This window comes from Opisthocomus hoazin, chromosome 1, assembly GCF_030867145.1.
Source record: "Opisthocomus hoazin isolate bOpiHoa1 chromosome 1, bOpiHoa1.hap1, whole genome shotgun sequence".
NCBI lineage: Eukaryota > Metazoa > Chordata > Aves > Opisthocomiformes > Opisthocomidae > Opisthocomus > Opisthocomus hoazin.
This window is the reverse complement of record NC_134414.1, coordinates 7,002,869-7,015,414: the sequence shown is the minus strand read 5'-3', so window position 1 is coordinate 7,015,414 and position 12,546 is coordinate 7,002,869. Positions and strand designations below refer to the sequence as shown.

At 50.9% G+C, this 12,546-nt stretch overlaps 1 protein-coding gene across 1 annotated transcript in view; it reads left to right on the top strand.

Moving 5' to 3' along the window:
• The window catches only part of GAB2 (GRB2 associated binding protein 2), a 103,101-nt gene that overhangs the window by 48,519 nt on the left and 42,036 nt on the right, over nt 1-12,546 (top strand). The window contains exon 2 of the mRNA XM_075416172.1: nt 10,990-11,290. Coding sequence (XP_075272287.1) covers nt 10,990-11,290 — 301 coding nt within the window. The remainder of the gene's footprint in view (nt 1-10,989; nt 11,291-12,546) is intronic.

Genomic DNA, 12,546 nt, shown 5'->3' with positions numbered 1-12,546 from the left:
AGCCCTACATATGCATCCCCACTAGAGTCAGAGCACATTTGGACAGGGATAAATGGCTTCATTTCCTCCAAAAAGGTATTTATCCGGGTGCGTCGAAGCTGCTTAAATACCCAAACCAACACCTAGACATGAGCACATTTTTTTTGTGTCAAAATACGATTATTGCTGTGAGCAAACAGCTCATGCAGCTACGTGCAAGCTGAACACAGCTAGACATAAAATAGACATAAAAAGGGGAAATTTCCTTGCAGCAAAGACTATAGAGGCAACGTGATTGTAGCCAAGGGGTCAAGGGAGTGATTTGTTGGCTTGGGAGCCAGAAGGCAAGGTAAGGATCTCACCACCGCTGTAGATTTGAGTAGCCCTGGCTGGGTTAGCTCTTGTCTTTCATTCATCATCTGCCTTTTCGCTTCCAGTCTGGCACTGCTTAAGCTAATGATGTTTCTCACAGCATCTGTCACAAAGCAGCCCAGGTTTTGGGTAGTGTCTCGTGTTGGGGCTACCATGGTAATGTTTCCTTGACAAAAAAGCTACAGCAGAGAAAGATGAAGGTCTGAATTTTGTAAAAGCATGAGGATGCCCAAGCCCCATGATATTCCCGGGGATCTGGTGTTATTTTCCAGCGGGTTTGTGGGAAGGAGTTGGGGAAGGTAGAAAAAGAGAGGTTTGAGGGAGTGCGTTTCACCAAAGCAAACCTAAGCTCTGCAAAGCCTTGTATGACTGGACCCTGTGCCAGTTCCTGTATGTCAGGTGGAAGTTTTGGCAGTTGGGAGCATAGCACCCCTTGCTCCCCTCCCAGTTGATGTCCCAGTGGTGCAACTCTCTTTCTATCAAAAAAGGAGTAGGGCATCATGATGCTCAAGAAGCGCGGTTTTGTCACATGGTCTCACTTTTGCAGAGGTTAGTCCAGCTGGAGATTGTTACACACTGAGACAATGGGACAGCACATTAAAGTGGCTGAAAATTAACAAACTTTGCAGTTTTTCTAAAATCAGAAATCATCCCTGAAAGGCAAGCCTATCCCAAATATCCTGCTACAAGCCAGAGAAACCAAGAGACCAGTTCTGTAGATGATAGGAGAAACTTCCTGACACTTTAATATGATCTTCAGCCCCACAACACCTCCAGCTCATCACCTCAAACCAAACAGGGGATGGTGATTTTTTTGCTGTGCATAGAGCCTGTTAAGCTCAGAAGAGGTTCGGTATCACCTTGTAATACCCTTTTTCTGCAGCCTTTAAGTGAAGGAAGCCTGCCAAGGGAAGGGGGAAGTGTCCTGACACACCTCTCATTCCTGTTGTCCACCTCTGTGTCCATCTGTATTTCCATCTGCCATTGCCTGAGAGATTGAGGGCAGAGCAGTTTAATTACGGCATTCACTCCTAGAGCTGACAAAGGTGCCTGTCTCCAAATGATTGAAACTAAGCCTCAAACTAGCTTTTTCAGATTCTTTTCTTTGTTCAAAAGCATTGTTTTAAATCAGTTTTGCTTTGAAACACAAACAGCATTCGGGATTTGGAAAGGGTTCACTGGCTGGGAAGCCAGTTTATGATAGCAGCCTCTTCCCTGTCTCCCTCTGGGGCTCATGGATGCTCATGGATGTGGGACAAAAAAAAACAAAAACACAATGCCCTGCCTGGAAAATACCTCACAGCCAAGCCAAAGCCTGGTGAAAGCAAACCTTGTTCTCTCCTGAGCGTCTTCCTGAACATCACAGAGGGCTGGCAAGAGGTGACACAGGGTGGGAGAGCAACCACAGCCTCCAGGAGAAGGCAGAGAGGAGATGAGCAGTGATGCGTTTTTCCCCGTGAAGCCCATTGCTGGGTGCTCATGGGCAAAGCATCCCTGCAGTGCGTTTTGTGTGGGCAGAGACTGGCGTATGTTCACCAAGAAGGTCTGGGGCAGGCTCCATGGCAGGATCCAGCACCGTGTTTGGCTTTTCTGGGGCAGATCCCTACTCCTGGGGTAGCAATTTGGGGTAGCCCAAAGCTAGGGGCAAGGGAAGGGAAACTGCTGACAGTGCTGTGGGATTTATTTTGCTCTTGCAGAGGCCAGAAACCTAGAAAAACTCAGTTATCAAAGTGCTGTGCTCAGAGTCATTTGTTCATGCCGCGTTCCCATGTCCAGCCCTGCTTGTGTAATGGCCGGGAAAGCGCTTATCAAGGCCTGATACCAAAATCTCAGGAGAGAAAAAAAAAAAAATCTCTGAGCAGTTTGCTTTTTCTTCCAGAAACCCAAAGTTGAAAAAGCAAAGTAAACTCCTTTCTCGCTGTTGGCTTGCTTGCGTGGCGTGAGCTGACCTACCCCAGTGGGTTGGTCGGCTCTTGCTCATCTCCATAGGGTTGCGTGTACTCAATGGTGGTGTCTGGGTCTTGCAAACAGATTTGAGAAGCACCAGTCTTGATGTGCATCATGTAAAATATATATAACTGTAGTATCATAATATCTACGATAAATATAATATTGCATAACAAGCTGCTGGGGCATCCTGTTTGGTTGTCACAGCCTCTTGTCCATATCAGCCTCCAAAGAGGCAGCGAGGTGCAAGCCAGCCTCACCGTGACGGCAGGGGACGAGGACGACGCAGCTTTGTTCTCCGTTCATCGCTCGTGCGGCAGAGCCGAGTGCTTGTGCCCAGCGAGGCGATACGGCAGTGCCATCACCCTGCGGCTGCCCCAGCGTCGAGTCAGGATGCAGCCAGGGCAGATGCAGGGGTCAGGAGTCACCCTTGGGACCAGCATCGCCAAAAACAAGGCACCTCGAGGCCAAGGGTGAAAAATCCCTCTAGTGGCCCTGGCTTCTGGATCGGACCCAGACTAAACAGTTGACTGGAGACTCGCTGCAATCCCTTCGGAGCCCCGAGGGTATCGCCTGCAGCGTTGCTTTTGTAGGACGCAGTCGCTTTTGCTGTGCTGTTTTTCTCAGGCTGACTGATGGGGGCTTGGGGCAGAGGCGATGGTGGTGTCATCTCATGCTTTCACTGGCTGTCCTGCGGATCCCTGGGGAGCCACCGGCTCTGCCCATCCCCAGGCAGGGACACCCACCTGCCCGCACCTCCTTCGGGTGCCACTCCAGTCCCCCCACAAAGGGTGTGCCACGGGCCGGAGGGAGAGATTTCAGCTAGGAGTAACAGACTAGAATACAGAACAGGGCTGAATAGCAGGAAATACTTCCAGATAACAAAATCCATGGCATGGCGGCAGGGACATGGTGGAGGCCCCGCGCGTGGACCATTCGTGGCCAGCCCTGGGGCAGGAGCTGGGCTCCAGCTCGCTCCTTCGAACCCCGTGCTTTCCCAGCACCGTCCCGCTTGTGAAGGCTCCTTGCAGCTTTCAGCAGGGGGAATTACCCAGAAAAGGTTGCTTTACTGAAGGAGACTTAAAAAAATGACAAGGCTGCCCTTTCTCATGCTAAATGCTGAGGATGGGTGCGCGGCAGATTTCTGCGCTGGTCCCACATCAGGGCTTGGGGTCTGAGCGGTCTCATCAGGTCTCTGTACCACAAGTTCAATGTTCCTTGCTGGGAGATGGATCTAATTATGGAAAAGTAATTCAGATTCAGAGATAACTGAGGTCAGAAGTGACCTTTGGAGGCCTCCAGACCAACCTGCCGCTCCAAGTGGGGCCAGCTTGAAGTTAGTGCCAACTCTGGAGGTAAATCACATTGCTCCTGGTCTTGTCCAGACAGGTTTTGAATATCTCCAAGGATGGACATCTGGATATTTTTGTCCTACCACTCATTGCGAAGCCCTTTCCTTACATCTAATGGGACCTTCCCATTGCTTCTCATGCTGTCCCCATGCATCCCCCCGTAGAGTTTGGCTCCATCCTCTCTACACCCTCCAGACAGGAGCACTCCTGGCCCACTCCAGGGTTTCTGCTATGTTCTTCTTTTTCAGGTGATCACAGCTTGTCTGGTGGTGTAAGTACAACCTCACTACTTGATATTTTTGTTTTCCACCCCATCCTTAATCGGGCACTCCAGGATCCCAGCAGGAACACGGTTGGCGCCCTCATGTTCAGAGAGACATCTTTATTTTCCTAAAATTGACCATGCAGCACTGAGCTACTGAAATCTTTCCAACCGGAGAACTGTCGTTAAAAAATTCGGAGAGAAATGTTTTCCACATTGTGTCACTGCTTTGTCACCCGTCGCGTTCTCAGAGCACGGTGGCGGGGAGCCGGTCCTCCAGCTCACACCAAAGTCGCTTTAGCTCTGAGCCATCCCAACCCCTTCCTTCCCTGGCAGCAAATCTCTGATAACAGGAGCTGGTTTTGAAACTTAAGGGTTTTTAAATGTTCTTGCAAATAGTTTTTAATCCCTGCTTGAGCCTCACCTCCTTAAAACCCAGTCTCAGCCAAGCATGAGTGATGCTCGGTGCGGGAAGTCTCACGCTGGCCACACTGCGCTGGGGTGGATTTTGCACGTAGCAGTTCAGCACGTGCTCTGAAGCCTAATTACACCTGTGACAGTGGGGAAAAAAATCCCAGGAGGGAAGGTCAATTTGACAGCCTGAGATACACACTGGGTTGGGGATTTTTTGCATTATAGTTACTTCCTCCGATCCCCCAGCGAGCCGAGTAAGAGCCGCCTTGTACCCCGGCAAGGTTTCCTCTGCCCTGCAGGGTCTCGATGCTGCAGCACGGCGTTATTAATACTGCCAATCAAGCCTCCCCCAAAGCGATGCTGCTAACGAACTCACCGTGAACTTGGGCACGGCAGATGCGTGATTAGTGGGCATCAGTCTCCATCCCTTCAAAGCGTGAGAGGAGCAGGGCTGGGACTCGTCTGTTCCCAGCGTCATGTCGAAAGGCGCTGTGAGCAGGCAGCGGGCAAGGAGACGGTGCTTGGAGAGCCATGGGGGGGTCTGGGAGGGCAGGAGGGGGCTCAGGGAGCTCCTGTTTGCTCTTGGGCTCAGGGACATTGGGGCTTTGTGGGGGCAATCAGCCAGCAGAACCGCTACCTGAGCAGACATGGGGGGCTGCCTGGCTGCTTGCAAATCTTCTTCCAAGCTGCATTTCCTTTGAGTTAGCGCTAACACAGGGAGGGGAGAGGCGTTCTTGCATGAATAATAAAACCAGCATCCTTCTGTCCATCAGATGAGATAAAAAGCCCCAAGGGACACAGAGGAAGACAACATTATTATACAGGTCACCAATAGGTTATTCTACAATCCTCTCGTATGGGGCTTCACTCCCTGTTGCTGGTAGCACTAGCCACAGCAGGGGACCATGTTCCTTGTGCAGGGCTGCAGGGAAAGGGTGGCCAGGGCAGGGTCAGCCCTGGTGCAGGGTAACACGGTCCAGCGGCTGCAGTCGGCATCGTTGTTGTGAGGGCAAAAGCAATAACACCACTGAGCAAGCCAAGCCACCCAAAACATGGTCTCAGGGTATTTCCATCATCTCTATTCCCCTTTCCCAGGGAAGATCTTGCCAGGATGGCAAAAGTGGTGGCAGCCAGGAGGGGAGAGCAAGGGGACACGGTGGCTGGGAAGAACAATGAGACCTTTCCAGACATTATGGTCCTTCTCACGTGCTCCTGGAGCATGAGTTCCTCTCTGCCACATCAGATGTGCCAAGAGCCGGAGGGAGAACGTGCTTGATGGGGTGCAATGCCACTCTGTATTGCAGAATGAAAACTGGGGGCATGTGGGGCTGGGACAACCTCAGGGCTTTCCGTGGGCATGGTGGCATCCTCATCAGCGGCTGGTAGCCATGGGTGCAATGACAGGAGCCGTCCTGTGCCCAGGGCTTCTCTGGCTCTGGACAAATCTGGGACACAAGTGCCTGCCTGCCCCGCCGTGGGGTTTCCTGCTCGAATCACTCAGTCCCTGACTTCAACCTGGTGTGAGAAATTTGCCCAATGTCACAGCTAGGTCGCTCGTCCTGCCTGCCAGCTCAGATTAGATCCTGTGATTTATGTCAGATCCGATTTTGGAAGGTTTGTTTCACACTGGTGGTGGGCTGTGCTCCCTGGGACAAAGGTGGCAGCAGGAGGAAAAGGAGCAGGGCAGAGAGATTTCCTGGGAAATATATATTTCTCTTCTCTTCTTCTCTTCTCTTCTCTTCTCTTCTCTTCTCTTCTCTTCTCTTCTCTTCTCTTCTCTTCTCTTCTCTTCTCTTCTCTTCTCTTCTCTTCTCTTCTCTTCTCTTCTCTTCTCTTCTCTTCTCTTCTCTTCTCTTCTCTTCTCTTCTCTTCTCTTCTCTTCTCTTCTCTTCTCTTCTCTTCCCTTCCCTTCCCTTCCCTTCCCTTCCCTTCCCTTCCCTTCCCGTCTCCTCTCCTCTCCTCCCTTCCCTTCCCTTCCCTTCCCTTCCCTTCCCTTCCCTTCCCTTCCCTTCCCTTCCCTTCCCTTCCCTTCCCTTCCCTTCCCTTCCCTTCCCTTCCCTTCCCTTCCCTTCCCTTCCCTTCCCGTCCCGTCCCGTCCCGTCTCCTCTCCTCTCCTCCCTTCCCTTCCCTTCCCTTCCCTTCCCTTCCCTTCCCTTCCCTTCCCTTCCCTTCCCTTCCCTTCCCTTCCCTTCCCTTCCCTTCCCTTCCCTTCCCTTCCCTTCCCTTCCCTTCCCTTCCCTTCCCTTCCCTCCCCTCTCCTCACCTCTCCTCCCCTCTCCTCACCTCCCTTCGCCCTTCCCTTCCCTCCCCTCCCGTCCCCTCCCCCCCCTTCCCTTCCCCTATCCCTATATATGCTACATGTGTGACAGTAAAATTCTCTCTGACCTATCCTTCATTGCACTTGGAGTCCCCAGGTTCTCTGACAAGGGACATTGTGAGCACTCTGTGCTGATGCCACCAGCTCTGTCACAGCATTTTGCCATCAGGACAGCCACAGAGACCATGAGGGACCTCACTCGTGGTGCGATCAGAAGATCTCCCATGAGCTGGTTGCTCAAGAGCAGTCACCTCTCCAGCTGGGTTCTCCTGGTTCGTCACCCAGCAGAGGGGACGGGAAAGTCCCAACCACAACCTGAGCTCCCCAGGGCTGCAGGGATGCTCCAGCCAAAAAACCAACCAGTTGTCTCTGCCAAACCCAGCGCTCCAGCCCATGAAACAACCAATTCCGGGTAGCATCCAGCTGCAAAGTAGTCAGATTTGTAAACTTTACCTTGCACTGTGCTGCTAAGGTGGAAAGCAATCAAGTGGCAGTCATGGTTCTTGGTACCTGGGGAGGATTTACATAGCACTGGCAGCATGATGGGCATTTTTTTTTTAATGTTAAAGTCTTTAAAAGAAGTACTTGCCAAGCATCAAAATATTTCTCAATGATATTAAGGGCCTTTAGCAGCTGTAATTTAACGGCAAAAAACCTGGTGCAGGCAACGGACCACACAGCTGGAAATTTGTGCCGCAAAGGCACTATTTTATGGCTGTTAAGCTGTTGGCCTCTCTACGTTATAAAACTGTTAAACAAACACAGCCCTTGGCTCACACCACGTGGCGGTGAGACACAGTGTTTCGGCAGGCTGACAGCGACGGGGGCTTCAAAGGAGCCAGGAAGAAACAGAAAACAAGGAGAGAAGGAAAATTCAGGTGGAGGAGGAGACGCGTGTTGGCCACCACAGCCCCGTGGTAGGAGAAGGTCTTGGAAACATGGCAGCAGAGCACGGAGGTTCACATGGAGGTGCATCCTCCTCTGGTTTGGCATGGGCTCCGACTGCCACGCACAGATGGATCCTATGCATCCTACTGCTGTCGCAGCTGGTGGTCAGTAGACCCTTGAATCATCCTCTTGCAGGAAGGTGATATTCTAGGGAGGCCTGAACATGGAAGATTTCGATGATACTGATAGCTTTGAATGGGGAAGTAGGTGTCCCAGGAGGATGGGCAGTGTGCTGCAGGCTGCGTGTCCTTTGCCATGTATCGCTATATGTTGAAGCAAGGTCCATTAAGGCCATGAGATGCTCCAAGAGCAGCCCCAGCCTGGCAAACTCAAGCTGAGCCCTTTTCCTAACAGAGACATAGCACATCCACAGGGAAGAACTAACATACACTTGCTGAGCTCAGTGCTCAAAACTTCAAAGAAACAGGGAAAATCTCCTCAAAAATAGGAAGTTTCCTGGCTATTTCTTTATTATTTCCTTCCATTCTCTTCTAACCGTCAATGCTTATTCTTGTGGCTCAGAAGCTGATCTTAGGAGGCAGGAATGGCTGGTCCTGCTGCAGGGACGTGCAGTGGGAGATGCATCGAGCTGTGCTGCCTGCAGCCGCCTGTTCAGGACAGGCAGGTCCAGAGGTGGTGCTGTGAGCTGTTTTTTCGGTCAGAAGCTGTTTTAGATGAAGAGCAGCGACTCTTGATCATCAGGAGGGCACCAGGCAGAGGTGGACAGGGCGGTCATTCCAGGTTGGTGGGGCTGTTGTCCTGTTCAAGGGTCCCACTCTCCAGTGATAACTCCAGCTCCTGAAGCTTCCCAAGAAATTTTGCCCTGACAAGAGCAGTTCTTTTGTAACCAGCTTATGTTAGGACTTCCCCAATACTACCAAACTGCATGTGTTATACTGTTTTCTCTGACAAATATTAACTGCATGGGACTTTCCATTGCTACCAGACAGACCAAAGAGAACTAGAGAAGCTGTGGTTCTCGCATTGGCAATAAAAAGGGAAGCTGTGGTGGCATCGTTGGCCTTGCTTGCAGCATTTCCTCCTGTTTTTTTCATGAAAGCTCTAAATTCTGCAGTCTAGTTTCTGTACTTTGGGGTTTTATTAATCCAGTTTCTCAGATGTGAAGGGATGCTGCAAGGCTCGGATCCGAATGGTTGGAAAGCGACCAGTCAGGTAGCAAGAACCGGTGTAGGACATGTCTTCATTCAGGTGGTGGTTCATCTGGTTGCACAACTTGATCTCCTTTCAGACCCCCTTGCTGATGTGTGCCCATGTCTTTGTCCTTCCAAGCGGCTGCAAAGAAATGGCTCAGTGTTAATAGAAAGAAGCTAATGGGACATTTTCTACCTGAAGCTAGAAAAAAATGATCATGAGGTTTTTTTCCCAATTATTTGGGTGATCCATTCTGAGGAGATGGACCAGCAAATTATTGCTGCTGCCTGGTGAAACTGGATTTTTTCCCTCCCAGATGGATGCAGCTCTACTGTGTGTGGGGTTTTTTTGTGTAAAAGTGGACGTTTTGATGAGAAGTGGATGAACATCTCCCAGATGAAACCAAAATCTGCCAGCCTCACACGTCCTCTTACTAAGCAATTTGCTGCTCTGCTGCATTTGGAAGTTGCTTTCCTGGCACCGGGAGCCAGTATGAGAATTAGTGCAAAACTAATTTGGTTACAAATCTCAAAGACAGCAACAAAAGCTATTTTTAAGCCTTTGAGAAGTACGGTGCAAATAGGACCATTCAGAGAAAATATCACAGGGATTTCTTATCCATATTTCAGCCACCAAATTCTACAAAATTGTGGGATCCTGGTGCAGTTGAGTGGCTGAGATCTAGCACATGCCCAGTCGCCAAAAGCTGTAGTCACCTCCCAGGGAGCATCATGGAAGCCCCAGCACAATGCTTGCCTTGCTGCCTCTCTTGGGTTGCTGAAGATGTTTGTGGCTGTTGGTTCTTCCTTCTTAGGGACATCATGTGCTTCCTCATGACCCAACCTCTCACAACCACATGAACCCAGAAACTGGTGATTTTTGAAATAAATAATAAAGGTAAAGTTCATAAAACAAGCAAATATCCATGGCCGGAGCAGGATGGTGGGAATTGCATCCCCTCCCTTGGTGTCCTTTGGTGCAAACCTCGGTTTGCATCAGGTAATGCAGGAGCACTGGCAATAGCCACATCACCCCACTCATCTGCATGGGTCACATCCAGCCCACGTTGTTTGTGCACCTCTCAGACCTTCACTGCCTTCAGAGGGAGCCTGAACAAAAGCAGATGTTTAAGGACTATGCTTAGACTTTGTCCTTCCCTTCCATACGCCATGGGAGTTGAGCCCTCTGCAAGGCAGCACAGCTCTGCGATGGGGAGCAGTTCAAGGTGGTCCCTCACCCTGTGCATCCGTCCCGCAGACACCAGGATGCTCCTGCAGAGCCCACCTCCAACAAAAAACCCTCTCCAGCCCATGGGATGGGGAGTTACACCTGCATGATTCTCTGTGTAATAGAAGTCGTAGCATTTAGCACGTTATCGTTGTGGCTATTCCCCGGCCTGTGGGCTCCCAACCGCATTTGGCATGGGGAGAGGAGAACAGGGGGGGCCGCAGCTCCCAGCGCCAGGGCTGATGGCTGACATTTATTTTGGCAGTTTGCTTCAAGCACCGTGACCCCCTGAGTCCGTTCCCCTGGTCGTTTGGGGCTGCCATCAGCAGCACTCGGAAGAATCAATGATAACCTTTTCCTTTGCTATGGAGTTTCCTATGTACTGGGGAGTAGAAGATGCTGAAAAACAAATGAAGCTTGGATTCTCCATGGGTCTCCCTGGCATTATTCCTGATATTTAAAAAGCCAAACCAGTTCCCCGTTGATTTTATTAGCCTTTCTACCCTGGTATTTAAACAGAGATGATATTGGCATGGTCGGTATCTGCAGACATGCCCTATGATGCTCTCAAGCATTTCTCTGAAGGGCAGGATACCCAGTGTGCCGTGTCCAAAGCGCCTGAGCTCCTCCCAGCTGTTGGAAGGCATTTCAGCACTGGGATTGCCAGTAATGTGGTCCTACAGAACACCTCGCATCAAGGAGTGAAGGGTGTTTGCATCCTGGGAGTGCAGCTGGGCTGCAGGGTAGGAGCAAAGTTGCTCTAAGCCTCAAAACTAGCACTTGTGGAGTCACCTTAAGCTACAATGATATTTTGGTGTTTAATTCTCCCAGGTAACCAGTGGAATTTGACTACTGAACTGATGAACTGAGCTGATACTGTGCACTTCTTGCAGGGATGTCCTTAAGAGCATCCCAGAGCATCCCGAGGTGCAGCGCTGTCATCTCCATCCGTGTAACCATGTACTTGGTGGTAGTTTCTTGAGCAATGGGGTTCATGCTTCCTCTCTTCTTGCTTTCAGGCATGGAAGAAACGCTGGTTCGTCCTGCGCAGCGGTCGGATGAGTGGCGACCCCGACGTCCTGGAATACTACAAAAATGACCACTCCAAGAAACCTTTGCGTGTAATCAACCTCAATTTCTGCGAGCAAGTGGATGCGGGCCTGACCTTCAACAAGAAGGAGCTGCAAGACAGCTACATCTTCGACATCAAGACCAGTGACAGGACCTTCTACCTGGTGGCCGAGACCGAGGACGACATGAACAAGTGGGTTCGCAGCATCTGCCAGATCTGTGGCTTCAACCAGTCCGAGGAGAACACAGGTACCGTGAGCGCCATGTCCATGGCCAAGAGCATCTCCTGTCCTGTCCTCCCAACAGGGCCTAGATTCTCTTTCAGATCAGACCTGTGGGAGGAAGGTGAAGCCCGCCACAAGGCTGGGAAGTCTGGGGTGGGAAATGGATGGACATGTGGGAAACCTCCATGAGGCTTTCCTACCTTTGACATCTGAAGCAGAGCAGGCTTTGCCTATCTGAGCCACCTAATTAATTTTTCCCCCCGTAACTGTAGACCTTTATGTCTCTTATAAGAAGTTCATGGGATCTAGGGACCTGTTAACTGCAGCCTTTGTCCTTATCCACCACCAAAGTCCCTCTGAGAGTTGGGGGAACCATCAGTGAAAATGCCCCTCGTTCAGAGGTTTCAATCCCTTGGTGGAGTGGGGAAGAAGCTTTACTGGGAACTTGTCCCTCTCCGCTGTGGTAGCCCCCACTGCTGACAGGCTCTCATATGAAGGACAGACACATCCTCCCCACCTGCGTCTCCATCTCCTCCTGGGACCTGCTGGGAAACCCCTGAGAGGTGAGAGGAAAACTCTGGGTGGTTTTCGTGCAGTGGTGGGACCTGTTCCACCGGTCATGCTCCACCATCCAAAATTGGTTATGCTTTGGCAGCCCTCTGCGGTGAGCACAGGTGAGCTGCCTCCACTTCTCCGGCACTATGAGGGCTCACATAAATCCTGAGTGAGATGGGATGGGAACGAGCATGGGATGCAGCACTGCAGTTGCCTGCTGGTCCCATTACACCTGATAGCACCTCTGAGCATCTTTGCTTTACCTTATCCATAGTCCAGTCTCATCCAGGGAGCTCCAGTCCTGTGCTCTGTCTACATGAAACTCCCCATAATAACATCCAGCTTGAATCTGTTTTCGTCCCTCATGGAGCAGCTGCCGTCCGCGGGAGCTGAAACCCTGCCAAGAGCTTGTCAGGCAGGACAGCAAACAAAGCATCGCGGCAGCGCGGATGCGATCTGCACTGACTGACGCATGAAACGGGACGTCACCTTGGCGATGGATGTACAAGTGGTGGAAAGGATCCTTGATAACGCCACCAGCACAGTCTTTCAGGGAAAGGTCAGGCTAAATAAATTACATGCCGTTCTGATGTCAGCAGCACAGTCCACGAGGTTCAGTGAAATCGTTCAGGCCCCTTTTTTAAGAGCTGTTTTGTTGCAGGATTTTCCATTTTGCATGTGTTCATCTGGGGGAACTGTTTTTCTTCCCATTTAGTAAAACGAGCT